Here is a 13,064-nt window from a genome sequence, read left to right on the forward strand (position 1 = left end):
CCTCACTTAAATCCAATTAACTTTCAAATCAAGACATCACCCAGTGATGTCAATGGTCCTCTTCAAAAAATGAAGAGGATAAACAACAACTTGGGCCTGAGATACTTCAGGGAAGCTGAATCTTGATGGACCCTTTTACATAAAACTCGTCAAAATGTTCATTTCCCTCCCTCTGCACAAGGACAATGGGTCAGCCTTTTCCTTTGAGCTCATAAATGACCTTTTAGTTCTAAAGAGAATAATTGTGGAAATTTTTGTCTTTGTTGATTTGCTTTGAAATTCACATTGGAAGATCCTATAGCATCCAGTAGCACTGGAAGAATAAGTTTTCAGCTCATATTTGAAAATGAGAACGTGTTTGATTTAATTAGGCTTCTGATTATTATCAGGGTTATCTTTGTTACAATTAATAATCCATAAGAGCAATAATAACAACTATTTAGAATAAGACAATGAATTTAACTGACATTCTTAGCCACACAACGGCCTACTGGCTTTTCCCATTTAGGGGAACCAGAGTTGTTCCAGTAGCAATATTATTTTAGATTCATAAATCATTTCTGTTTCAAAAGATTGGCTTTCAGGCTGGCCATGGCCAAATAATCCTCACCAATATGAGCTTCCCCTGTCTTTAGCTTTAGGATGATCTTCACAAAGTCTGTTGCACCCTTGAAACATCTAAACAAAATCAGCAATTATTGGAAAGAGTTAGAGTTAGGAAGATCTAAGTTCAACCTCTCTCTGCTTGTTTTCTTATCTATAAAATAGGGATAATAGCATCTACTAATGTGTTGTGAGGATCAAATGAGGTCATATGTGTAAAATTCCTTTAAGTGATCTATAAATACTCCCTCTTATTATTGTTATTTGGCAGATGAAAGTGAATCAGGAAGACCCAAGTTGAAGTACAACCTCAGACAAGTTTCTTCATCTATAAAATGGGGATAACAATAACATCTACCTACCAAGTTTTTTTTGAAGATAAAATATTTGTGAAATCTCTCTCAGAGCTTAAAACACCATAAAAATGCTAACAATCACTATTAGAAAATCCCTAAAATGAAGCACTTACTTAAAATAAAAATTATAGATATGACTAGCAAGTCAAATCAATCCCAATATCTATTCTCTGCTATCCCTTCCCATTCTTTCACCCTACCCCTAAATGTTTAGTTTCTAATTATACCTTACAGATAAGAAGCCATAAAGTTGCCGATCTAAGACTGGATTCCAAGATCTTGGCATGAATGCTTTTTTTTTTTTTAAGTTAGACACAAAGGAATGGAGATGAAGGCATTTTTGTCCAAGGAGGGGTAAAAATACATGGATAGGAGTTTGGAAGTGGGATAAAAGGAACCTGAAATCTTATTTTTATTATTGTGATTAAGGACTCAATAAATTTGTAAAGAATCTAAGAACATAAATAATAGCACAGATGGCTTATTCAGTAGTCTTTCTCTGATAGCAACAGCAAAGGATAATTCCTTTCCAAACCCCAGTGGAGCTAAGATGACTCTTATCCACACACAAGTTTTCTCAAAAGGTTTCAGAGTTAATTTTAATTGAATTATGGAGATGCTATAATGTTCTCTATAGAGTAATGAACTTCTTGTCAAGGACTGTTTCATTTTCCAGCTTTGTATGCCTAGCACTCAGGACAATATCTTGGATATTGTAGATACTGTATGTTAGCTTAAACATCTTCTGGCAAGATACTGTCTAGCCTGTATTGCTTCCTCAATTTTTAAAGAGGGAAAATATTTAGGATGTTTTCTCTTAAAACCTGAAAGCATGGGAAAACCCCCTTTGTTATATCTACATGTATATATGAAAAGATTTGATGAATCAGTCATCAAAGGCATCTGTCTTAACTTGTCATATGGAATAAAGCCATGGAATAATCTAATCTACTCTGCCAGGCTTTAGACACACCTAGTTCAATAATGAAGTGTAGGTCAAGAATTGAATGTTCCAAATAGCTTGAGAAAACTAAATTTAAAATACAGAAAAGAATATTAGAATTCTAGTTTTGCTTTGTTTTTCAAGCTTTCTACCATAAAGACAACCTTCTCATTGCTTTTCATAGATGTAGACCTGAAAGAGACTTTAAAGGTCAGTTACTATAACCTCTTTATTTTTTGGTACATTCTAAATTCAACCCAACAGCAATCAAACTGCGCTGCTTGTCTTGCTCCCCTTCTGAATTTTGTTCTGTGCTTTTCTGGATATCTTTTTTTTTTTTTTCTGGGTATCTTTCTTAAAGTTGTATTCATGCTCTTAATTTCCTTCTAAATGGAGGAGGTGGTACAAAGAACACTCAAATTGAAAACTGTGACAAATATAGCTAAGCAAAACAAATTGACACATTGGCTGTTTCTAAACATATGTCTTAATTCTGCAGCCTGTCACCTTTCTGCCCAAAGCTGGGAACATGCTGTATCACCAGCCTCCTGAAGTCCTATTTGGCCACTGCACTGAGCAGAGCTCTGAAGTCTTTCAGTTTTCCGTTCTGGTTCTGCTCACTCTGCTCTACTCTTGTGCTCATATAAGCCTTTCCAGGTTTCTTCAAAACAATTCCCTCTGTCATTTTTATGGCAGCACTATTTTAATACATTTTAATACCATAATTTGTTTAGCCATCTCGATCTTCTTCACACATAATGAAATTGAGATTCGAATGACTTGTCTGTAGCCAGTAGGGAAGATCATAAGCAGGCATCCATTCTAGGTGCTCTCATTCCAAAGCTGTCAGGAAATAACTAGCCAAGCATCCTCTAGAGCATGTTTTGTGGATTTCTAGGGAGATACTAAATAGGAATAGCTAACATTTATAGAGTGGCTTAAGGTTTGCAAAGCACTTTACATTTTATTTGATGTCTACAGCAGCCCTTATAGGGCTACTTTATAAGTAGGTGGTATTATTACCCTCATTTTATATATGAAGAAACTGAGCCTGAGAGAGGATAAGGGACTTGCCCAGGTTGGCTATAAGATAGAATCTGAACTCAGTTCTTCCTGATTCCAAGCCTAGTGCCTTATTGGCAACATCATCATCATAATAGCTTCAGTCTAGGAATCAGCACTTGCACCAGGAGTCTGCTTCCCTTTTCCCTTGATCTTACCTGACAGAACAAAAGAACAAGTATGACCCAAAACTATGATGTTTTGTAAAAATCTGGCAACAGTGATAATGTAAATTAATTTTTTCTTTGAATTCAATGGTATTTTACTTCTACAATAACATGTAAAGATGGTTTTCAACATAAATGTAAAATTTGGAGTTCCAAATTTTTTGTCTCTCCTTTACCTCCCTTTCCCCTTCCCAAGACAGCAAGCAATCTGAAATAGATTATATATGTACAATTGATAATGTAAATTTAATTCACTTGACCCTTTAAAGGCTCGTATTCATCTCTAAGAGCAAGAAAGCTGGAGGAAAGAAAAGAAGAAAAGGAGGAAGGGAGAAAGAGAGGGAGAGAAGAAGGGAGGGTGGGAGGAATTCCAAGAGGAAAAGGAGGGAGAGGGAGAGAAGGAAGGAGAAAGGGAGGAAGGAAAGAAGCAGGGAAGGAAAAAGGGAGAAGTAAGAGAAAGAAAGGAAGGGGGAAGTAAAGGGAAGGAGGGAAGGAGGAAAAAAAAAGGAAAGAAGGAGGGCGGAGGGAGGGAGAGAGGGAAGGAAGCAGGCACTTTTCTGACCTCTTTAGATTGGACCAAGAGCTCTCAGAAAATAGGAAATCATAAAATATTCTAGAGTAAGGCACTTAGTAACAGCCATAGAAAGCATTTAAATGAGAAGATGTAAACCTGCTCCCTCTATTTAAACTAAGCACAAACAAGCTAATTTCTGATTGAGAGCCTTCCTTTTCTTCCCAACAAGAACAAGAACCTTTCTTCCACGGACATTTTACAACCTCCAGGAAGAATAAATTACTGCATTCTGAACACACTTTTCTTCCCCTCTCCCCCAGCCCTATCCTTTAAGTATTTTTATATCTATTGTCTCATTGGTCACCTGGAGCTTCCCAGATTGGGAGGCGGGAGGTGGAGTGGGGTTAGGGAGTAAGGGGCAGCTATAACTGATAGATTAGAGGGGCAAAAAGGTTAAGTTAAGTCCCTGGCTGGTGACAAGGCTGGGCCTAGAATACCATTTGACCCTTTGCACTCATTAGGTATGGTTAGAATCTTGAGCTGACAAGCAGGAAGCCAGAGAAGACATGGCCAATATGTTTTGGGTTTTTTTCTGATACCATAACTGCTACAGCTGAAACTATTTTCAGAGTCCTCCCTCCAGCCCTTGTGTGCAGTGGGAATACACTGCCAGGAACAGGCGGGGTTCTTCATAGAAGGGGTGATTCCCAGCACCCAAGCCTGACTGCCCCCCTCTGTCACTCCAGGAGCTTAGTTCTAAAACCTAACAGAGTTTTGCCCTGTAAGAGCTGCCTCTCCTTCCCACTCCCACCCCTCTGACTTGCTCTTTTTGGTCTGTCTCTCTCACCTTCTAGTTTCTCGTGGCTCTGTGGCCAAGTCCACCGAAACTTCCTTTCCAAGTTCACAGGCCAGGCCGTGGAGCTGTTTGAGGAGGAGTTCAGACACCTATACTCTTCCTCTAAACCTGTGATGGGCCAGCGATCTCCTGGGCTGGTCAGGCCCCTCCAGCTGAGGGAAGGGTCCAAGGTCCCTCAGGACAGCTTCACTGACAGCAGCTGTCCATCTAGTGACCACACAACCTCTGACCCCTTCAGCAACCCATCTACCAGCAGTAATCCCTACCACCAGTCTCATGCTGTGTCTTCAGGGCCAAGTAGCCCCTCCACTCCAAACCCCCCACTTTCCAGGGTCCATTCCTTCCAGAACGGAAGGAATTACGTCCCCTGGGCACCTCAGCCACCTCAGGTTGGCTACCAGTCAAGGCATTTTGTCACCGACTGCACAGTGGGCCTCTACAGCAATCTCTACAGCAGGCCTGGGAGGCTGCGGCTGGAGGAATTGGCTGTAGGGGCTAGGCTGGTTCCTGGATGGAGGCCCTTTTCCAAGCCTCACTTGGTGTCTGATTAGTTCCTTGAATACCAACCAGGTGGGAACTGAGTCCTCCTGTACTTGGTCCTAGATTCCCAGGCCCTGGGTCCTATCTGAAAGGCTATTGTAGGGCTTGATTATGTCTTCAATGGAGGAATTAACTCAGGAAAAAATTCTTGCAGAGACGAATGACTCTGACAAACTTGCCTCCAAGCTCCTTTTACCCTGGCTTGGCCCCCTGGTCCTCGGCATGGCTTGATAGCTCCAACTTGGATTTACTAATCATATAGCAGGCCTCAATTTGATTCTACAAACATTTATTGAACACTCCCAGAGCTGAACTCCCCTCCAAAATTGCAAAGATAAAAACAGTGAAAACCACTTCAGACCTTCCAGAGCTTGTGTTTCCAGGAGGTTTTGTGTTTGGTGGATGGGAGGTAATATGCCACTTGATGATGGTGGAATTGTTCTCTTATCCCTAGCTGCCCTATCACTGTCCAGTCTGGAGCATTTGGGAAGTAAAATACCCAGACCTGGAAATCCAAAGCATCATGTGAAAATTCTAGGAAGCCTGAAGTGGCCAAAACTACTGCCATCAAGAAACAGGATTCAGGAGTATGAGGCTGGAATAGCCCTGAGAAGGTCACAAGGGAGATAATTTAGGGATCAGAACCCCAAAGTTGTGTCCTTAAGCTGTCTTCTCCTGCAGCTATTGGACAATCTCAGTTATTAACACAGGCAAAGAAGTATGTAGTCTAGACAAAATTTACCTAGAAGTCAGGAAGTGTGTATGTCAGATTTGGGTCAAAAGCTTTGGAGGGATAACTAAGGGTTGGAGGGGTTACTGGGGAGCTGGGGTGTCAGAGGACCCTGGTATGTTTCCATGATTCCTGGTTAGACAATGCTATGAGGAGGACCTGGGGAAAAGGGGAAAATGTCTCTACACATGAACCACTGGGAATACACAAGAATGAGCATCTATCCATATCATATAGCAATGGCTGATGAATTGAACCCATGTGGAAATATCACTTCTGAATGCTCAGGAGCAACTCCTTGGAAATGAATTCTTGCTCACCAACCATGCCCTAAACCCAACCCCTCAACTTTCTCTGCTGTGACCTGTTTCCTCTCAGCCAGCAGCCAACAAAGAGAACCCACCACTAAGCCTGAAAGCACTTGGTGCTGAGGTCCAAGTGCAAAGGCTTGGTGGGTGCCTTTCATTAGAGACACTCTGCCCAGGGGCAGGATTCCCTTGAGTCACAACTTCCTATCAATGTTTATACCTTGTTCCTTCCTCCAATTCAGGGAAGGCTGATGAATACCCTTATTTTTTTGTCTTATACTTTCTAATTGTCTTTTCTAATAGTCATCCAAATGTTTGTTAGATCACTCAAAGACAAATGTTTTTCCTATAAGAGCTATGATATCATTGTAGCTGATGAACAAAGTTGGATATTGGATTAGAAAAAGAGATCTTTTAAAAAAAGATCATTAAAACTGACCTATTAAGCATACTCCTGGATATATATAACCTAAGGTGGTCAAAGACAAGAAAGTAAGTCCTGACATAGCAAAATATTCATAGCAACATTTTTTTTTGGTGATAGCAACAATCCCATGAGCTGGGATAATGATTGTACAAACAGTGGTACTTTAATATAACAGAATATTACCATGCTATAAAAATGGACAAATGTGAATATCTCAAGAGAAACAAGGGACAACTTGTATGAACTGATGCAGAGTAAAGTAAGCAGAGCCAGAAAAAAAATACACATAAATATAATACAAAATGAAAACAATACCAAGACAAACTCAAGATTAAATTGAAATGACTTGAGGTCTTGGAAGTCTAGAGTATATTACCTTTCCCTTCAGAAGTGGTTATTCTGTCAGAACTCCTTAAGAATTTTCCTTCAAAGAGAAGATTCAGTGGTTAGGGGCTGGAGATATAGTAGGAAATTACTGGGGCATAAAACACAAAGTCTCAATATAACTTTTTTTTTTTAAAGGATATTCAATACAATCAATTTTAATGAGTTTAGTTCTTCTCCTTACTGCTTGTCCAGTACTTCCTTTATACCCAAATATCCACTTTATATCCCAATCCTGATCCCAGGCTATTTTTCCCTATGAACAACCTATTACTCATCTGCTATTGACTCAAGTTCCACTTTCAGGAACCCACAAACTGTCTCAATAATATTGAGCCCAGCTTTTGGCAGGGCTGAATTCCTGAGGACAACATAAACCTACCTAATCCCCCAATTCTATGACAGTATTGGACAGTAGAAAGTCCTATTGTTAGTTATCAAGCCTATGCACAAATCCCTTATTCTCATTTTGCTTCTTCAGAGTGGCAGGACTGTCACATATATAGCAGAGATGAGTCACATTACAGAGGCTCTATTTTCCCTGATCTTAGGTACCATTTGACATAGAGAAGCTGTCATTCACTTTCACAGCTTCCTTCTGAAAAACATGTGTCAGAAAAACTGCAAGGAGAAACTGTAAATATTTCAGACATATAAATGTAAACATCTTTACAAACTTTTGTCTTATCTACAAGACATGCTGAGGAAGACTTTTTAATAATGCTTTCTCAGGTGAGAATATGTAATAGAACAATGGTAAACCATGGCCAAACTCCTGAAGAGAAGTAAGGAGAAAATACTCTGTAAGTCCTTTCTTAATTTAGAGAGGAAGGAATTGATGGGAGTTGATCCTAGATCACTGAAATCGTTATCAGAATGAAAAGTTTTGTGACTTTTTCATCAGACTGATCAATGAATCAATGAATTCGTGAGAATGAATTAATGCTCAAAGCATTTAGTCTTTATTATGGATGTTTTAACCCATACTACAGAAAGAAGGTTTGGCTAATGCTGACGACCAGAGGCAGAAACATGGGACAGATGGTATTAGGGAAGGATGTAATCTGGACAGGGTGCTCCATTTTGGAGCCATGACTAATACCCCAAAAGCATGCTAGCAGCTGTACTCTGAAAACCAAGACACAGAAAGAATATCATCAAGGTATTTAGGTTTTCTAGGGAATGGAAAGGTCTCCTTGGGTGTATCTAACTGGTTTTGGTTTTCCATTTCTAATATAACAAGAATGGTGTTGCTACGGACTATCTACTAAGAAACCTAGGATGATTGTTTGCAAAATGGAAGAGAAGATTTCTAAGAAGGGAAGGAAGATTTCCTTAGAAGAGGTAGCATGTCATAAGATAGGCTAGGCCTCAAAACCCAGAGGGGAACCTTGGAAAACTACCTGATTATAGACCAACTGGATGTACATGTCTTCATTGCCACCAGAATGGAATTCAATTTTAAAATTACAATAGAACAGGCCAGAGAGTGAATTGATGCTGAACATGGGTCTCATCATTCAAACACGGACTCTTGGGGTGTGATAGCATGACAGGAGGAATGGGAAAAAAAAATTAAAGAATTAAAATACTCAGCTTCCTGTAGGGAAAAATTCTTTAGCACACTTCTTAACCAGCCTTGTATCTGCTCTATCAGAGATGTGTTCATAAAAGGATCTCTAATTTAGTTTATAATCATACCTTTTTGAGGTTATCCCTCATAGTTGGACCTCATCTTTGCTCAATAATATCCCTCACCATTCCTTTGACCTAAAATAAATTTGCCTCAATGGTTGAAGAGGAACTCTTAGATTGCAGAGCTTTAAAAGCCCTTGTTTCCTTTCATCCTGCTTTGATATTGTAAATCCATGCAATATATATTCATAGTATTCAAAGAATACAGTAGAGAACCCAGGGGTCAACCAGGTTGGGGATTGGGTGGGGAAAGAAAATCCCTGGATCAACATGAAAGCCATTACTACCTGGTGTCTACTGTCTCCCTCCCCAAATCCAAACCAAAAATGGAGACTCAAGCCTCTTAAGAAATTTAACAGATCCCATTCCTTCATAATAAACACGCAAGAACAGAACCAAAGATTCACCTATCTTGTGAGTGGTTTTGCATGAACATTTGGGATTTCCAGATTGAAATCACCTCCTTGGTGAGTAGGGTCTACAATTTTACCCTATAGTTGTGTAGTATGTTGGATCACAACTGAACCAAAAACAGGAATTAACAGGAATTATCTTAGCAATTCTTAAAGAGGGTCAAAGGAAGAGTATGGAATTAAACATAAACTGAGGGACCCATTTCTTGAAAAGTATGCATTTCAAAGCTCTTGGGTCCCTGAGTCTATTTGTCAGGGTCACATAGTGCACATGAAAAATAGCAATTTAAAAATGGAATGATATTCTTTGGAAAGTAGTGGGTTCCCCTTAAAATCTTCAAGCAGAGGCTGGATATTCACTTGTCAAGTATGTTGTAGAAAGGATTCTTTGGAGGCATGGATTGGGCTAGATGGCCTTTGAGGACCCTTCCAACTCTGAAATTCTATGTAAATCAGAAATCGGTATAAGCCAATTTGTGAAATATATTATGTACAAGAATGGAAGAGGAATGTCAGAGTCTCAGTTCAGCCTTCGTAATCTGTGACATGGGTCTGGAAGCCCCATCTTTCCTTCCTGGATTCCAATTGAGCTGCTGTTCATCTGAGTGACATCAGTTAATTGCAAAAAGAGGTCCACTAGTCTGATACTTTGTGAAATTTACTCTGCTTCTGGTATCAATGCCTGTCTCTACATTGAAGTAATTCAGAAGTAAGAAGCTGGCCTTTTGTGAATACTTATAGCACCAAGCCTTGATTCTACCCCATTTTTATTCACATAAGAGAAGGATTGGCTTAAAGAGATACCTGAGGACAAAAACCCAGGGGCAGGAGCAACAAGAAATGACTACAAAGGGAGTAAGCAAAACCTCCAAGTTGGGGAGAGAAAAGGGATATCAGGAAATTCCAAACAGGGTAGCTTGATGATGTAGGCTGTTCGATAACAGCCAATGTCATGTTTATAGGGAGAGGCAACATTTCACTTTAGCAGGTCTGATTGATTTCCCATTTCTGATGTCACAGGCAGAGAGGCAGTAGGTATTGTCAAGGAACACATGCTTCCAGAGTAGAATTTTCTAGGCATAGAAGATTCTAGAAAAGGGCAGAGATATTTCCAGCAATAGGTAGTAGAACGGTGGTGATGGTGCCTACAGCAGAGACAGCTTGCCACAAGGCAGGAGAGACCCCCAAAAAGTTTGGGGTAATTTTACAGGTGCTACCAAACCAGAAGGGTCACAACTTCACACATCGAGGAAACTGCTGGCTTCTGAACAAGTCCTCTGAAAGCCCTACACTTTCTCCAGTATAACTGAAGCACTAGACTAGACATATGTTTTGTATCTCTGCGGAAAAACAGCACATTTCTGATGTCAACTCTTCCAAAATGGGGTCTATAAAACGGAGACTTGATAGATTTTATTCTTGTCATTTTCCTATAAAATGTCAATGTACTTCTTTAAAAGGCTAAGGAGTATAGCATTGTTGAATAGGAAAGGAAACAGAGAAATTAGTTAAGGGTACACCTAACTGGGAGCACAACATGTAGCAATAATTCACAACTTAATCCTTTCCTTTATTCAATCCCTGACTTTCCATAACCAAGAATATATATGGAAAGTGTGGAGAGGGTTCAGGAGGGCTATAGGGAAGAAATGGGAACAGTCGACAGATAGCTGCTAATGATTCTTAGTTATCTGAAAGACATGGAAAAGTGCAGAGGGCAGGTTGGAAGGGTACTGTGATAGCAATATCATTAAATATACTTACAAGGGCACCTGGACCAAACTTAAAATGCCTCTCCCTTCCAGCTCATCTATTTATAGTAGCGGTTGTGAGTACATAAGTACCCAGTAGGCTGTTCTAAAGCAGCTAAAAAGATGACCTACTTTGCTCTGGCCAAACCCCTTCCCCCCACCCCACCCCAAGCTACTGACTTCAATTATGAGCCTTGCACTTTGAGGCTTCCATTGAAAAGGGGACAACTAAAAGAGGGTGGCTGAGGTCTTGAAACCACATCATACAAGACTTAATTTAAAAAATGGTGGATATTTGAGCCAAGACTTAGAGGCTATCCAAGCTTTTCCTTCTGGAATAGACCCAGTTTAATTCTGCTCATTAACAGAACTGTTACCACTTAATAGAAGTGGTACCAGTGGGTAGTTGCTAGGGAGCAAATTTGGGTTAAAAATAAAGAGGTCCCTAACAATTGTGGCTTGTCCAAATATTACTGGGCATCTTAAGGAAGGCAGGAGGAAGACTGGTACGACTAGAGGTCTTCAGGGAGAGGGGCCAGATAATTGTTTATCAGGGATCCTAGAGAAGGTAGTTAAGCTTCAGGTGGCATTGAAGTGGCTCCCTTCTAATATTGAGAGTCTAAAAGGGCTGGGAAATAAAGAACTTATTACTAGGTGGCTGTCCTCCCTCCTCAAAATGCTTCAGGAAGCAATCCTGAGTAAACTGAACAAATATTGCCCAGAGAAAATTTCTGTGGACTGAAACATAACTTGAGACATTCTCTTCCCAGAGCCTCTAGACCAATTGAGAGTGATGAATGGTCCAGCCACAATACCCCTAGCACTGAAAGAGAAAAGGCACATAGAATTATAGATACTAGAAGTCAAAAGGAAATTAGGGAAAGGGATATGCTTTGAAGAAGGTACTCATTAATTCTTGTGCATTAGCCCAAGGCTAAGGAACCACATTAAATGCATGCTTCAGAAAAAGGCATCCTTGTACAGTTGAGCTGTAAACACACTGCCAAGAGGTTCCAAAGTGTTTTCCAATGGATAATGTTGGAGAATTTATTCCCTGGGAAAGGGAGCAAAGGCCATCATCTCAGGAAAGTTTCAGGATGAGAACAGGCAGAAGGAAAAGGGAGATCAACATCAAAGATGTTCCACAAATCACCACCACCTTCCAAGAACTGAGAAGAGTTGTATTAAGTTGAATTTCAATGAGTATCAGCCAACAGCAACATCTCCAAAAGCAACTGATGGTACAATAACTAAGCAACCTGACTCAGAGCAAAACTGTTGAGACTAGGTTTCTGGAAGAAGGGTTGCTTGTTGGTGAGTATTGGTATTTTCTATGGGCTCTCAACAAGAGGACCATAGATTTCTATTAATCTCTAAATTTGTAATTATTTGGAGCTTTATGAACCCAAATACTTGTAAGAGAAGTTAGTAACTCTACTTCAGAGGGTAGCCAAATAGTGAAGTCCCCAGATCATCTACCTAGGGAGCACTGAGAAGAAATCCAAAGTTTATTCAGACCCTTCAGGTTGGGAGGGAATCTGATACATGATTTAGATCTGGTTAGAAGAAAAAAACAGGAACTATATGCCAGAAAAGGTTAATACTATGAAAAAAAGATCCCATAACAATCTTTCCACAGTTTTAATATGGGATACTCCTATATTAGTTTGGAAATCTTACTTTTTGGAAGTCTTTAAAAAGATAACCAATTCTCTTGAGCTTCTAACAGTTTACCACACCCTTCTTAGAAACAGGAGAGGGGCTACATGAGTTAATAATATCCCTTTTGGTCTTATGGTGATTCTCCTCAGAACAGAATTTCCCTGTGTAAAAGTTCAACTCAGTTTTATTCAGGTGCTCTGAAGGAGCCCTGAAAGAAAGTATTGACATATTTAGCCTTAGATGTTCAAATAAGAGTCTGAGCCTATTTCCTTATAAATGATTTCAAGTTACTGGCTGAAGAAATAAGACTGATTTAGCATATTGAGTTCAAAGGCAATATAGATAAAGTTAGTGCACAGCCTGAAATCCTCTACCATCCTCTCAAGCCCACTCAACAGTATATATCATATTCAGCACTATTATCTACAGAAGAGAAAAAAAAATCTGGTTGTTCATAGATAGTAGCATTCCCTTTTCCTCCACAAGACCCAAGCTTATATGTCTTCAATTGGTGATTCTGAAGATTCCATCATTCCTCAGATCATAGGTGGAATCCAAAAGGGAAAGAAGCATCTTGCTCACAGTAGGTGATTTTTTTTTGATTGATTGAAGGGCCAGAAATATGGCTGGATCCTGAAGAAATGGTCCCTGAC

At 39.8% G+C, this 13,064-nt stretch overlaps 1 protein-coding gene across 1 annotated transcript in view; it reads left to right on the forward strand.

Annotated features, from left to right (window-relative positions):
- FAM83A (family with sequence similarity 83 member A) overlaps positions 1-13,064 on the forward strand; it is a 40,051-nt gene that overhangs the window by 20,830 nt on the left and 6,157 nt on the right. Inside the window, exon 4 of the mRNA XM_003760365.2 lies at positions 4,500-12,063. Coding sequence (XP_003760413.1) covers positions 4,500-5,052 — 553 coding nt within the window. The 3' untranslated portion in view covers positions 5,053-12,063. The remainder of the gene's footprint in view (positions 1-4,499; positions 12,064-13,064) is intronic.

This window comes from Sarcophilus harrisii, chromosome 1, assembly GCF_902635505.1.
Source record: "Sarcophilus harrisii chromosome 1, mSarHar1.11, whole genome shotgun sequence".
NCBI lineage: Eukaryota > Metazoa > Chordata > Mammalia > Dasyuromorphia > Dasyuridae > Sarcophilus > Sarcophilus harrisii.